This window comes from Octopus bimaculoides, chromosome 24, assembly GCF_046866305.1.
Source record: "Octopus bimaculoides isolate indiv1 chromosome 24, ASM4686630v1, whole genome shotgun sequence".
NCBI lineage: Eukaryota > Metazoa > Mollusca > Cephalopoda > Octopoda > Octopodidae > Octopus > Octopus bimaculoides.
This window is the reverse complement of record NC_142951.1, coordinates 35476469-35490869: the sequence shown is the minus strand read 5'-3', so window position 1 is coordinate 35490869 and position 14401 is coordinate 35476469. Positions and strand designations below refer to the sequence as shown.

The 14401-nt window shown below is 39.6% G+C and overlaps 1 protein-coding gene across 1 annotated transcript in view; it reads left to right on the top strand.

The window, feature by feature from the left end:
* Nucleotides 1-14401, top strand: part of LOC106867930 (stromelysin-1) — a 57882-nt gene that overhangs the window by 40615 nt on the left and 2866 nt on the right. The window contains exons 3-6 of the mRNA XM_014912998.3: nt 11251-11444; nt 12285-12380; nt 13746-13907; nt 14283-14401. The exon at nt 14283-14401 is cut by the window's right edge and continues 72 nt beyond it. Coding sequence (XP_014768484.2) covers nt 11251-11444; nt 12285-12380; nt 13746-13907; nt 14283-14401 — 571 coding nt within the window. The remainder of the gene's footprint in view (nt 1-11250; nt 11445-12284; nt 12381-13745; nt 13908-14282) is intronic.

Genomic DNA, 14401 nt, shown 5'->3' with positions numbered 1-14401 from the left:
GTGGAGTTCTTAGTCTGGAAACCAAATGCTTGCAACAGAATGGACTCTGCTTAAGACGGCCCAACGGCCTAGTGGAGGGCATCGAACCAGAGACAGATCGTGTTTGCCTCCAATCCTTTCCCTGAGTGGACTCTACGGAGGACACACAGTGACCAGGACTGACTGTGCCCACCATTGAAATATGTCTGTTGTATTAAGGTTCTAGTAACCAGGTCTCGGCCGACCTCGCTTGGCTTTCAACACTTCTAACACGTATGAAGATACACATATATACACACTCACGTAAACACACACACACAGAGGTAGTGACACAGCTATATTTAAGGAAATGCACATAGACAAACACACACACACACATATGTATATATACACACACACGATAAAGTGGGGGAGGAGCGAGCAAAGAAGGAAGAAGCTAACATTGGTGGTGTTTGATTGGTGTAATTAACGTTCGTGCGGTGGTTTATATGTGTGAGTGTATATATACTTTTATTTATATATATATATATTTGTCCGTGTATATCTGCTTGTGTGTATAATATTGCCTGAGGATCTCGAGTACGAAAAACAGTCCAAACTTTGAATAAATCGTTTCCCTTTTTTCTCTCAAAGCATTGAAGACATTTTCTCGCTTGATTGTATTCTACACCAGTGTAATACTACCAGCCAATGTGTATATGTATATACATGTGTGTATGCATGGGTATGTAATGGGTGGGAGTGAGGGCTGAAAGTTTGTTTTTCTCGTGAGATACTAAAACGTTAAGTTTCATACAAGAACTGTTAAAAATGCAAGATTGGTTGTGGGGTAAGATAGGGCGTGGTTCTCTTTGGAGAATTATTTCGGTGGGTAGGAACTTATTATGTCAAGGAAGAAAAATGTCCATTTGTGTGTCGTTTCTCTCTTTAAATGTTTCCAGTTTTTAAGGACCATTTCAAAGGAGTAATGCATCTATTAGTATTGTTCTTATTATTTACCGTTTCCCAACTCGTCTCGGGTTATTAAAACTACGAAGATGCTGTAGCAATGATTTCATCCTAAGATTATTGAAATAATAAATCATTTTCTGGTTTCTCAAATCCCAGTTGTTTTATGAATCCCTATCATCTTACTCGCCACATCAAACAGATTTATGAAATATGTATTCCAGTAACTTCATCTTCTAAAATAGGTTTTCTCTGAAAACGTTTACAAACGAAGTATCAAGACAGGAGGAAGAAATGGAGGAAAGAAACAAAGTTATTAAAATGTATTCATTTCCAAGAGAGTCATTTTATGTTGTTTAGGCCGGCAAGTGGGTTACTGTGCCACTTTGATGTGTCGTAGTTTGTTTCTGACATGGTTAACCCAAAATACATTTGCAAAACTAAATAAACGTTACAGGAATAAACTTCCAGCAATTCTTTAAAATGTTGAATTCACTAAAAGTGATTGACATCATGTGACTTTGCCGGGTCAGAGATCACAATGTCGGACTTGGGGAGAGTCATAGGTTACAATTTATGGTTTATTAATGTCACAAGTTAAGACTTATCGCTAATAAGAGAGGGAGAGAGAGAAAGGGTGAAGGAAGCGAGAGATTCTAGCTATACTTTGCTGACGAGGCCTAATAACGTTCAAACACGTCCAGAGTTGTGGCTCTTGTTACCAAAGTCTCCTCTACTACATTCCTTAAGCTCTATTTCCAAATGAGTTGCCGTCCTTGTTTCACTAGAATTTTTCATTAACTTCTAATTGTGTACTTTTAGTTAATTAGAAGAACTGGAGCCCTTACATTAATTAATAAGGGTCGACCTTGAAATGTGAAGGTTGCTTGAAAGGGTGGAAGGAGGAGGAGTGGCGGTGACGGGGCAGGGGAGAAATTAAGTCTGTGACAGAGTCGCCACAAGTTTTGGAAACGCTGCAGCAACAGCAGACTTTAGGTTGTTGGTGTCACACAGTAGGGGGGGGGGGTGACTTAAGTTTTGCACGAAAGCCGGGAGCCTGGCATGAAACGGATTTATATACACACCCACACACAACCGTGTGTGTGGGTGTCCTGTTTAAATCCTGCAGAACACAAGAGCTATTGAATATATTATATATATATATATATATATACTTATGATGATATATTTGCGACGTGTGTGTGTGTCCAGACACTATATATACACACACAGACTGTGTTTACATCTGCAGTTGTGATCCATGGGCTCTAACGGATACATCACATCCACCACCACCGCCGCCGCCACACCACCAGGAAGTGAAAAATTGCTGAGTAATTTAGTCCACCTCCCCAGGGGGACACTGTCTGTCCCCTTTCCAGTAGCTCGGTCACGTGCTACATACACATACATTACGTATATAAACACACACACACACACGCATGCTTATGTTACTATAATCCCAGACTTCAGACAACCAAAGTTTTTCTTCTGAAACTAAAACACCGCCCCCACCCTTCCTTCCATTTCTGTTCCACATTTTTTCTTCGTTTAATTTCGTTTACTTTTTTATGTTTGTTTTATTAAAGATTAATTAAAAGTTCCTGAAATTTAAAAAAATTAAATCGTAATTTGTTTTAAGGTCGTCCTTGATTTACTGACAACCCAACCACGACCTTCCTGCTTTTTTTTTTTTTTTTGTAGAGATATATTTCAGACCACATTATCTTACGAGTCTTTTTGGATGTAATATAAGGTAATATAAGGTGGTTTGGCTGTTATTTCTAGTGTTTTGAGTGTCCACATAGAGACTCCCTCTTTAGTTCGACCCTGCGTTTAGTTGTTAGTGTATATGTGTATGCGTTAGTGAATGCATACTTCTTAGTGTATATGCATGTGTATATTTCTGTGTGTTTCATTGACCGCGAAAGAGAAAAAAACAAATGTGACCTTGTTCGGATCTGAACTCAGAACGTCAATGTCTGGAACTAAACCTTGCAGCCGTAGCGGTTTGTCAATCCTGTGCTTATGCTATGTAAAGAAGCTATGTTTACTTTTGAAGATCTTGTAAATGAAAAAGTCCTCCTTCCCTCCGGGGGTTTTGGTATTCTTTGCAGAAAATATTTCGGAAGTAAAAGATCTATTAAACCAGAACCCATCCAAGGTCCGCCAGTGTTAGAGTGTTCTTTAAACCTTTAAATCAGTAGTTCTCAACCGTCGCTCCTAGGACCGCATTCAGCCCTCATGCATCCTTGCATCCTCCCGGTGGCCCTCAACGGTTTTCCCTCTATAAATATAATAAACTTTTCTTTAATTAATTTGTATTTTATCTTTCTTTTTTTATTTTATTTTGTGCGGCCCCCTAAAACATCCAGGTTTTGGATCTGGGCTTGGATACTAAAAACGGTTGGGAATCGCTGCTCTAAATAATGAAAATTTAATGCACTAGTGACATCTTTAGTACAGCAAGGGCTAAACAATGTCGAGACAAACCGCAGTGACATAAGTCCGAGAGAAAGCAGCATTTTTCGAGTGAGAGTAACTATAACAAGCTGTAATAGTGTAGAATATTTTGAGGGAGCAATTATCGTCCAGGGAGCAGAAGGAAGGGAGCGGTATTTTGGAAAGGTTGTAGCAGATGATTTATTATTATTATTGGAGATAATTATTTTTATAACTACTAAGGAAAAACAACACACCTGACCTTCTTTAGAATCAGACATTGGCGGAAGAAAGGAAAGATGTTAACCCCAAACCGGAGGCACGGTTCAGCTAATGGCTGAGTGTCTTTAGCAGAGTCTGCCCCTACTAAAAACACGTAGCATTTAGCTGATGATACTAAACCGAGTGGAGAAGAAATAAGTCTGCTAAGTGGAATCCATCAAAAATACGTTAGGGATTAGCTGTCCCTTGTGAAGAGTTCTCGCAGTCAACATCGGTGACCAGATGAAGTATTAAGGACGCCAGTAATAGAGAAAGGTTGACATTTCTGAGGAGCATTGTACAGTTGTGTGCCCCCCACCGCCGTCGCCACATCACCTTCACTACTGCTACCATCACCACCACCGTTATTACTACTTTTACGACTAATCAACAGTGCGTGTGTGTTGGTCATGTGACCGTGTGAATAATTTATTGGTGTACGAACTCAAAGGAAACGAGTTCAAATCTATGAGTGCCATTTCGCTTTGTTTCTAGGTAGACCACGTCATTCTTTAATGGGAATATTGCACGAGATAGACCGGCGTTCTCTCCAGGTACAGATGTGTCTCTCTCATAGCACTACGACGCTTGCAAACACAAACTAGCGCCGGTCTCTTTCCGTTTTCCACTTTCATCGCCATCATCACCGTCATCATCATTTATCGGCTATAACTTGTGAATGATATAAAACAACATGACAGACTCGCCTCATCATCATCATCATCAGCAGCAATCATGGTACCAATTTCTATCAAGCTATTGGCAATGAATTTAGAAGCACAGCCACTGTTTCATCTTCTCGTGGTCGGTTTTACGGCAGCGTATTTTCTATGACCTTAAAAACTCTCTTATAGAATTCCATTATAGAATCTTAATTGGTGCCTGGCTGAGCTTCCTGTTATATTAAGAACGGCACACTTACGTAAGTGTGACGACAAGAGTCGGGGCCTATACATGGCCCGATCTGAGAACAACAGAGAACCTCCTCAACAGATGGCGTTTACCGAACGACCACCCTAGCAACGATAGGGAGTTGGCAGCAGCACAGATGGGGAATAGTTGTGAACACCGCCTGTATGCTCCCATCTAAGGCTTATCTGTGTGTGTGAGAGAAGGAGAGAGAGAGAGCAGGATGGATGTATCTGTCTATTTTCAATCGCTTGGTACTCTCTCGAAATTTTCAACTTAGCGCCACCTATCGATGCTGATTATAACGACGTCTGCGCGCGCACTACAAAAGAGCAGCAAGGTGAGAAGCATGCAACAAGACAGCAACATGTACAACTACAAGATAAGACTAAATATTGATCAGACGTTAATTAGAATGAGATATTATATAGTTAGTGGCAGCGGCGGTGGTGGGGATGGTGGTGTCGGTTGTGTGGTGTATGTACTGTGGTTTATGATGTTGTGCAAGTGGTGTATGCACTGGTGTGGTTAATGCTATAGTACCAATATTTCCATACCTCATTGCAGCGTTATTCTTCATCCAAACCTAAAGCACAATTCTTTGAACTTTTGAGACTCTTCAAAAATCGATTTTCATTCAATATTTCTCAAAGATATTTGTATCGATCTGTGAGCAATGATAGATATTTGTATTGATCTGTAAATTCGGAGTCTAAAGAGAAAGATCGAACTATTTCTAACATAGGAGTGAGCGGGATGTGGAGCGGAGGTTGAGTTTGCCGCAATACTTGGTTACTGTTTAATCTCTCCACCCTGAAAGGTTAAAAAGTGTATTTGACTCCAACGGAATTCGAACTCTGAATGCAATTAGACACCCTCAGAAACCACCGATTCCACCAGACACCCTTCTTCCCAAATCTATGCTCTCGTTCATTGTTTATTTTTATCTTTTATATATTATCTTCATCCAGTTTTTTCTCTTTAATTTTCCATTTAACAGTCTTCTATCAATCTGTCTGTCTGTCTGTCTAAAATATTAATGGTATGGCTACGGCTGGACCGTCTTTGATTCTTTCTACAATATAACAACATGAGTTAACTATGTACTAACCAGTGGCGTGCGGTGACTGCTGGGGTCGGGCATGCAATGAATTTCCCCCCACCCACCCCGCACTGGCAATTTTTCAGTAAAAGAATTTTCGTATTCCTACGATTTACATATGGTAGATTCTGAATATGCAACCACCCTCGTATGACCTAGAATAAGCAGAGAATAAAAAATGGCTCTGTAGAGATGAGCCTGAAATAAGTGTATTGTTTGTATCTTTCTCTCTCTTCGAAACGTCAGTACTTTCCCATCCTCGATCTCCCTTAAAAATGTCTAAAAATCATAAGTGTAATGGAATAAAGATGAAATTAGATTCTGTTAATATTTTTGCATATTCGGAATCTCTGTTAAAGGTAGGAATCCGAAAAAATTTTTTCACAAAATTTCGTTTTTCAAAGGGGTGCGATTCTGCATTAGCCCCTATACCTATTGGTTCAGCTGAATCAATTCGAAATGATTTAATAAAGAGAACATATTTAGTTACATTATATGGCCATGGTTTTAGATAGTTACCCTCTCGAAGACAAGTCAGGTGCTTTATCATGCTCCTTGTCAATTCCTGGAAAATTATTGATACTCAAGCAGACTGTTCTGAGACTTACTGAACTCCGTATATTAAAAGACTACGTCTAACGCACACACATTGAAAATACACGCATATACATGAATACACACACAATGAAAGACAGCGAAAATTCAACATTGTAAAAAGCCATCCAAACTGAAACTTTAAACACATAAACACACTATACGATAATGTAATCAGTATGCGTGCGCGCAACGACCCGAAGTTGTTGCGTACTTGCACCGAAAGATCGCCTGGTCAACTATTGTACTGATGATTTTGTTATAAAGCAGTCTATAATATCGTTGGGGCTCAATTTTTGGATCTCTGAATTCCGATTCCTGCATCGACTCCATATTTTTCCCCTAATATATCATAAAAGACTGAAAAATTATCAAGTTTTGAAAATGGCTACTTTTAGATAAGAACACACGTAAATTGTCTGAGTAAATTTTAAGTCAATTTCAACAAAACGGAAAAAATAACGTTAGTCAAATTAATTTAAGATTAATTAGTTACTTCTGAAATTCAGAACACTCCAAAAATATAATAATGCAAACATGCTTTGGATAAAAACAAAATTCAAACTTACCGCCAAGTTGTTCCAACATGTCGTCTGGCTAACTCAGGAATTCTGGGATTGTTCAGGTCAGAAAGTGGAACGGGGCTGGTAACAATTGTACACAAACAAAGAGGCGGAGGTGAGGGGTGTCACGTGCGTCTTCTCAAAGCAGACGACCGAATCTCTGAGAGAGGGGGAAGGGGAGGCAGAATATATTAGAAAACACCTGGACGCAGTTTCTTTGGAAAAAAAAAGTAACTATTTTATCGAATTTTCCGATGATATCGATAAGAAATCACATCGCATGCAACGCTTAGCTTGTATGCCTGAGAGTGCATACCCCTGGTACTAACTATTTAGAAAATTTGTTCTCCATCCTTTAGAACCATTAGGTCGAAGTTTGAGTCAATGAGATGTTTAGATGGCTCAGAGTACAAAACCAATTCTTGAACAAAGACCCCAGTGTATTACAGGGTCGACCGCTGATCTTCATTGAAATTGGGTAAAATTAACAGAAGTATTTTGCTCAAAGACTCAGTCCAAGAATCGAACTGCCAAACTAACAATCGCATGCCCAATGGCTTAATTACTCGGCCACTGACCTTCACAAAATTGTCGAAAAGGTTTTGCTATTTACACTGTTCCAGATTGAATTTAGAGAATGGCGATTCCGACGACCATCTGTGCCATAATGTTAAAGAACCCTCGGAACTCTTTCAGTGTCTGAAAAGACTGATAGGTGGGAAGGGACGCAGCAGTTACCCTTAAATCGGTGACTTAAGCTAGGATACTTTCAACAGAGTGGACCCCGCTAAGGGGTCCACTCTGATGATGTTCCACTGGGTAACAACAGTGTGGGCCTTACTAAAGATAGCAAAGGACCAGTTGGTGGGGTTCGAGGGACGGCTTCACTCTGTCAACCAACACAAACAGTCTCTCCCCCCCTCTCTCTCTGACCACAAAATGTTCTCTTTTGCATCAACTGACCTCCACAACAGTAAAAATTCTTAATTACTGGACAACTGGCCACTGCAACAGTTCCATGGTTATTTTATTTTTATGTCCCAAGTAAACCTCGGTCGCATATACGTTTACACACACACACACACACACACGCACACATTTTACTTCTCAGTCTCTCTCTCTCTCTCTTTCGTTCCCTCCACCGCCGCTGCCACCCCCATGTGACCTAAACACTTATCACATTTCCTACCTGGGATCGATCTCAGAACAGTAATATTCGAGCCGTGCAACATATCAGATTACACGGAATAAGGGAATTGAAATCGTGGAATCTTTATCGGAAGTGAATATCGATGAAGTAGAGGGGGTGGGGGAGTGGGTAATTGATCAGTTAGTGATGGGGGAGTGATGAGGGGGGGGGGGGGGGGTTTACACAATCATATCTTTTCTGTTTCTTCTTCTTCTTCTTCTTTGTCGTCAACTTTTCTTTCTTTCTCTTCTTCCTCTTCTTTTCAACTTCTCATTATCCTCACCGTTGTTGCTGCTGCTGCTGCAACTACTTCTGAGCAATTATCAGTTGATGAATCACTCTCTGCCCCCCCCCACCATCGCCTTTGCGTTGCTGCAAGGTTATTGTTGCTATAGTAACAAGATAATTAACAAACAGCAACAAACTCCACTGCCACCCCACCCCCACCCGTTCCCTGCCCACACAGATTTTATCCCAGACACCAATCTGACGGTAAAGTCAGACATTCTGCACACGTTGCTCGCTCTCTCTCTCTCTCTCTCTCTCTCTCTCTCTCCCTCTCGTTTCGTTTTCTTATCCTCAAACCACAGTCGGAGTGTGAGACGTTATTTTGATCGTCGCTTCCATGTTTAATAATCGTTTATACCAGTGATATATTGGGTAGGTAGGTACATGTATTCCAATAATTGTTAATGGATCACTTTATCAACGCTGGATATTTCACCATAGAGTGTCATGGTAGGACTCTCTTAGACCCACTAGTCCATTTTATGCCAGCCTGGTTCACCTTCGATCCTATTCAGACTTTCGACGGTTGTAAAATGGAATCCCAAATTGAATTGGTTCAAGCGTGGTCCGAATGTGTTAGTTTGTATTACAAGCGTGAGAGAGCCTATTGACCACATATTATCGATAACATTGTAAACGTTTGTGAGTCGCCGCCATCGACTGTCAAGTGACAATACACTAAAACAATTATCGACACCGAAAAAGGCAACAACAGCAAAGCAATATTTTAGTATGTTACCCTGCGCCATCGTCTAAAACAAAACTACGATAGACTTCAGTGTCTTTTAAAGCAAGAAATGTCTGTTCAGAAGCTGGAACTCAAATTGGCCGGTGACAAGTAATAAAAGCAACGCAGACACAAATACAGGTATATCAAATACACTACAACATAATTTTTTTTTTTTTATTAAAATGATCTCCGCCTCAAAAGGATGTCTTTTAATTACCAAATGGCAATTAAAGCCAGGGCGGATAGTCTCAATTAACATAGCATTAAGGAAAAGGACAGGCGTTGTCTGGAGATTAAAGAACAGCCTTGTTTCTGCCTGAGTAGGCGCCATTAGTACGAGGTATATGTGAGTGTGTGTAAAAATATGTATGTACACACACACATACATACATACATATACACATACAGAGAGAGAGAGAGAGAGAGAGAAGCTGATGACACTGTCCTGTTATTTTTCAATCAATCACCGATGACAAATTCTGATTGTCATCAATATGTATCGATAACCAATGACATTGCTTCATCTACTCTAATATTTACATTTACTCACGTGACACTTGCACGTGGTACACACCAGCTACACCCAGAGTACAGATTTCGTACTTATATACGCGATACATCTTAAAGCACACTCGTGGTACACACAGTACTTACTTGGTACCTAGAATTCGCACACGCGTTGTGTAGAAGGTAGAGAAAGGATGATAGCCACTAATTCACTGATTCTTTGTCACTGTGTTTCTTTAAGTGTGTATGAAAACTTAAAATATTGGATAGAAAAACAGATTAGTTATCAAATCTCAAATTTAAATTGCATAGAAAATACGTGTGTGTGTGTGTAATACTAGATAGTAACTAGAGTCATATACATACATACAAACATACACTGATAAACACACACACACACATATATATATATATATTTACATATATACATATATATATATTTACACTCACACATAAGTAAACAACTTAATGAAACATCTCAAGTGTATAAAGATCATCTAATTGCATATGTTCATCAATTAACACTTATTAACTTCTTCAATGTATATACTTATGTATATATGTATGTATTCATGTATGTATGTATTTATCTATATATATATATATATAACACATATACATATGTATATATGTGTATGTATGTGGAGAGATTGAATTCTATTCTGAGTGTTTATAACTACATATTGTGCGCGTGCGCATTCTGAATGGTCGTACTTTTGTAAATGCAAAGCTCTGTGCAGGTGTGTTGCACGTACAGATGTCTAAGTGCAGCTCACATGCACATCTGTTCGTGTATGCGTGTGTGTGTGTGTGTGTGTGTATGAAAACGTGATATTTCATTAATATTACACCATCATTTCCATCTTCACTTCCTTACAATTATATACATATACCTTCAGATATATATATATATATATATATATATATATATATATATATATATATATATATATATATATATATATATATATATACACACACACATACACACACACATATACACACATATTTTCATTCTATACATTAATATTACACCCTGTACTTCTCCCCACCCCAACACTAACTCCACCATCCCCATTGCTCTACAATTAGGTCAACTGATCACATGACACGCACAATCTCTCTATTTCAAACTGATTATCCAGCTTCTACCTCCTCTTCCTCCCACCTCTACTTCACTATATCTTAACTCTCTCTCTCTCACACTCTCTCTCTCTCTCTCTCTCTCTCTCTCTCTCTTTCTGTCCCATGTTTCTCTAAATCAATTCTGATCAAAGAGAAACCAAGACATTCCAGCCGTGATTATCCAAACTTTCTCCTAATCACTGTTGTATTCACGAGTACTTTATTCAATGTCGCTTCTTTTTAACAATGATAGGATGTGATTTGGATGAGATTTTGCTGCTATGTCTAGCAAACCGTGTCAGCACAAATGAGATGAACCTCAATAGATTACAGCCGTTTACCTATTAACCCTGCTTGGGTTACAGATTGCACTCTGACTTGTGTCGCCCTCTACCGTCTGAACTTGATCTCCGTACATTACTGGTACTTAAATACTGACCCCGGTGAAGTAAAAAGTTATGTTGGCTCTGGCATCATTTGATCTCAGAATGTCGAAATAACGAAATACTGCCACAACTCCCCTCTTTCTTTCTTTCTTAATCGTAATAAATACTGACAAAATTAATCGAACTCATCATTAAACCAATTCATGTGTGTCTATTGTCTTTTGTAGGTTCCTAAACTACAGTCCCGATGTGAAGTTTACCAAAATCCGGACAGTGATATACGAAGCTTTCCGCGTCTGGAGTCAGGTGACTCACCTCACTTTTACCGAGATTATGTTTGGATCAGCCAAGAAGGACGCCGACATCCGGATTATGTTTGCGCAAAAATTCCATCACGATGGATATCCATTCGATGGACCAGGTTAGTTTCTCTCACCATAGTGGCCCGATAGCCGCACCGGCTAGCAATAACAGTCAAACTACCATCACAATTTGGAAGGAGACACGAGGTAATAATGTAGGTCTAGAAATACTGAATAAAAGATAAGGTGGTTACGGTTGGAATGACGCCAGGTGGATCAATCTGACCTAGGGTTAAGCAACAACAACAATAACCATTACACCAACATCCTTTTGTAATCGCTACACCACCATCACTCCATCATCCCTCTTACCATGACCACCACTACAACAACGATCCGATAAGGGAGCCTGTATGTGGCAGCTCAACTTGCTAGAAATAAGTATCAAATCTCTTCCAAATTACATTTTACAGTCTTTTAAAAAAATATTAGTGAGGGTCATATTGGACAATGTAGTCCTATATGTACTACATCTGAAATTAGACGTGTTTGTCACGGTTGGAACGGGTGTCTATAAGTCTGTTAGATCAAAACTAATCTGTGGCTAAACAACATCGTCACTTTTATGTAGAAAATTGAGGGTGAGCTGCGAGTATAATTGACTTCAGTATATAACTGGTACTGGACCCAAGAAGGATAAAAGGAAGGCGTCTAGAATTGAACTTTAAATTTACAACATAAAATAGTGTGTGTGTGTGTGTGTATACGTGTGTGTAGCTGTGTGTGAATGTATGTTTGAGCGTATGAGAGTGTATGTATGCATAAATGGAATGTTTGTGTTTGCATGTATCTATACGAATGCGTATGTATGCGTGTTTGTGTCTATTCGTGCATCTATGCATGTGTTTGTGTGTGATGTTGCCATCCCCGATTGACCTCTGACTCTCTCTTTTGTCCAGGCAATATTCTGGCTCACGCATTCTTCCCGGGTGAAAACAAAGGAGGAGACGCACATTTTGATGATGACGAGAATTGGACAGTCGATTCTGATGAAGGTAAGTGCCACTATCCGGCTGTACCTCTGCCGGGTACATCTCTACCTGGGTACATGTCACCCATTAGCAGTAATAGATAATGAGTTCTTGAATTAACATGAGACCACAAGCCTAAAAGAAATGCAATCAATACTCTCCACCCGAGAACACGACTGGTACAACGACAACAATCAGATACGCAAGCATTTACTGCCCACCTCCACCCTTACGCGGCGATTAATTTTTTATGGGTAGCGATACTGTTCACTACGGACAGAGAGCAGACGGGTATCACTCACCGCCGCTACCTACTACTACTACTACTACATAACTGCATTGAGTCCGTCCGTCCGACAGTGTAGCAACAGATGACTATGATTTAGACTGATGAGTGAGGTTAATGTTTAACTACGAGTGTTCGGTTTAAAGATTAAAGTAGGCTGATAGGAGGGGAGAAGTACGAGGTGGAGGGAAGTGAGACAGAGTAGGTCGAGAGATGAAAAAGGATCAGACACTGGCGTAGGGACGTAAAAAGTTGGAGAGGCTACAGCGTGACACTGATCACGTGACTGGAGTAGGGGACATATCTAGAGTGACCTCCCTTGTTTTTATTTCCCCACAAAAATTTTAATTCAAATAAAGATGAATATATTTTGCTCAGGAGAATAGGATCCCCCCTCCCCACCATAGTATGAGTGTTAGGTACACGACGTAGTTACAAACATATGAACGGATAAATATGTCAATGGACTTACACAGACATCTTCATATTCACAAGCAGAGAAAATTGACGTCCAATGTGTACTTTATCTGTGTACTCGATCGGTAAACACGAGTTCTTTTTTAGTTTATTGTTCCGTCGTTTGATTTCAAATATTTTAACGAACTCTTCTCCATTCTGTTGACAAAATGTTAACTTTTAAACCGCAGGATTCGTTATATCTTCTTCTCCCTCTTTCTCCCTCTCCCTTCTTTCAAGTTCTTGTTTCTTGTTGTGTATAGAAGGGATGAGATACCCCCCCCCCCAGTCCGTCATGCTTGATCGCCTTTGGAACGGATGGTCAAGCGCGTCCAATGAATAAAGATTTTGGACTGAAATTCCTTTGAATTAATTCAAGGAAATGTTCGAATGGCTTACAACTATTAATCTGATATTTCTCACCTTTTGGAAAAACTTATTTTCATGTCTTGCTTTCAAAACACGAATCAGGTTTTTTGCTTTAATTTTGCATAATTGATTAGTTTCTAAATTTTGAATAATTTTGAATAATTTTGAATCGAGATGACACAAGGGAGATAACTTGTCCTACTCTTATTTCTACGCAAGCACACGCACACAGCGCTTCTGTTGGATTCTAACCTGTTATGTCCTTCCTTTATTTGCAGGAGTCAACCTGTTTATGGTAGCAGCTCATGAGTTTGGTCATGCTTTGGGTTTGTCCCACAGCAAGACCCCAGGATCACTGATGTATCCATGGTATGCCGGAAAACAGTCAAAATATTACACCCTCCCAAAAGATGATGTTGAGGGCATCCAGAAACTTTATGGTGAGACAGTTTCTTTCTTTCTTCCTTTTTATACGTAATCACACACACACACACACACACATAATGGCAGTAACTATAGCCATGTAGTTAAGCAGTTTGTTTCCTATCAATGTGGTCCCATGTTCACTCCCCTTATCTTCTGCATGATGGTAGATGGAATTCCTCATAGCTGCAGGTTGACCAATACCTTTAAAAGAAGAATTTGGTACAAAGTTTGATTGCAACCCAAGTTAAAGACTGGTCCTCCCTGGAATTCTGTAAAAGACATTTAACTGAGCTGAATGTCAAACAGCTTAAACACACACGTTGTCACATACGTATGCACACGCTTACACTTTCATGTCTTGTTAATTACATGTCAATTATTAATTGCAGGTGTTAAAAACAGTAATAACACACCTGTGATAGTTTTAGTCCCTAACCATGAAGGATCTAAAGAAGATAAAGATGAGAAAAAGGAGGAAGAGGAAGATGAAAATAAAGATGAAGGCTTC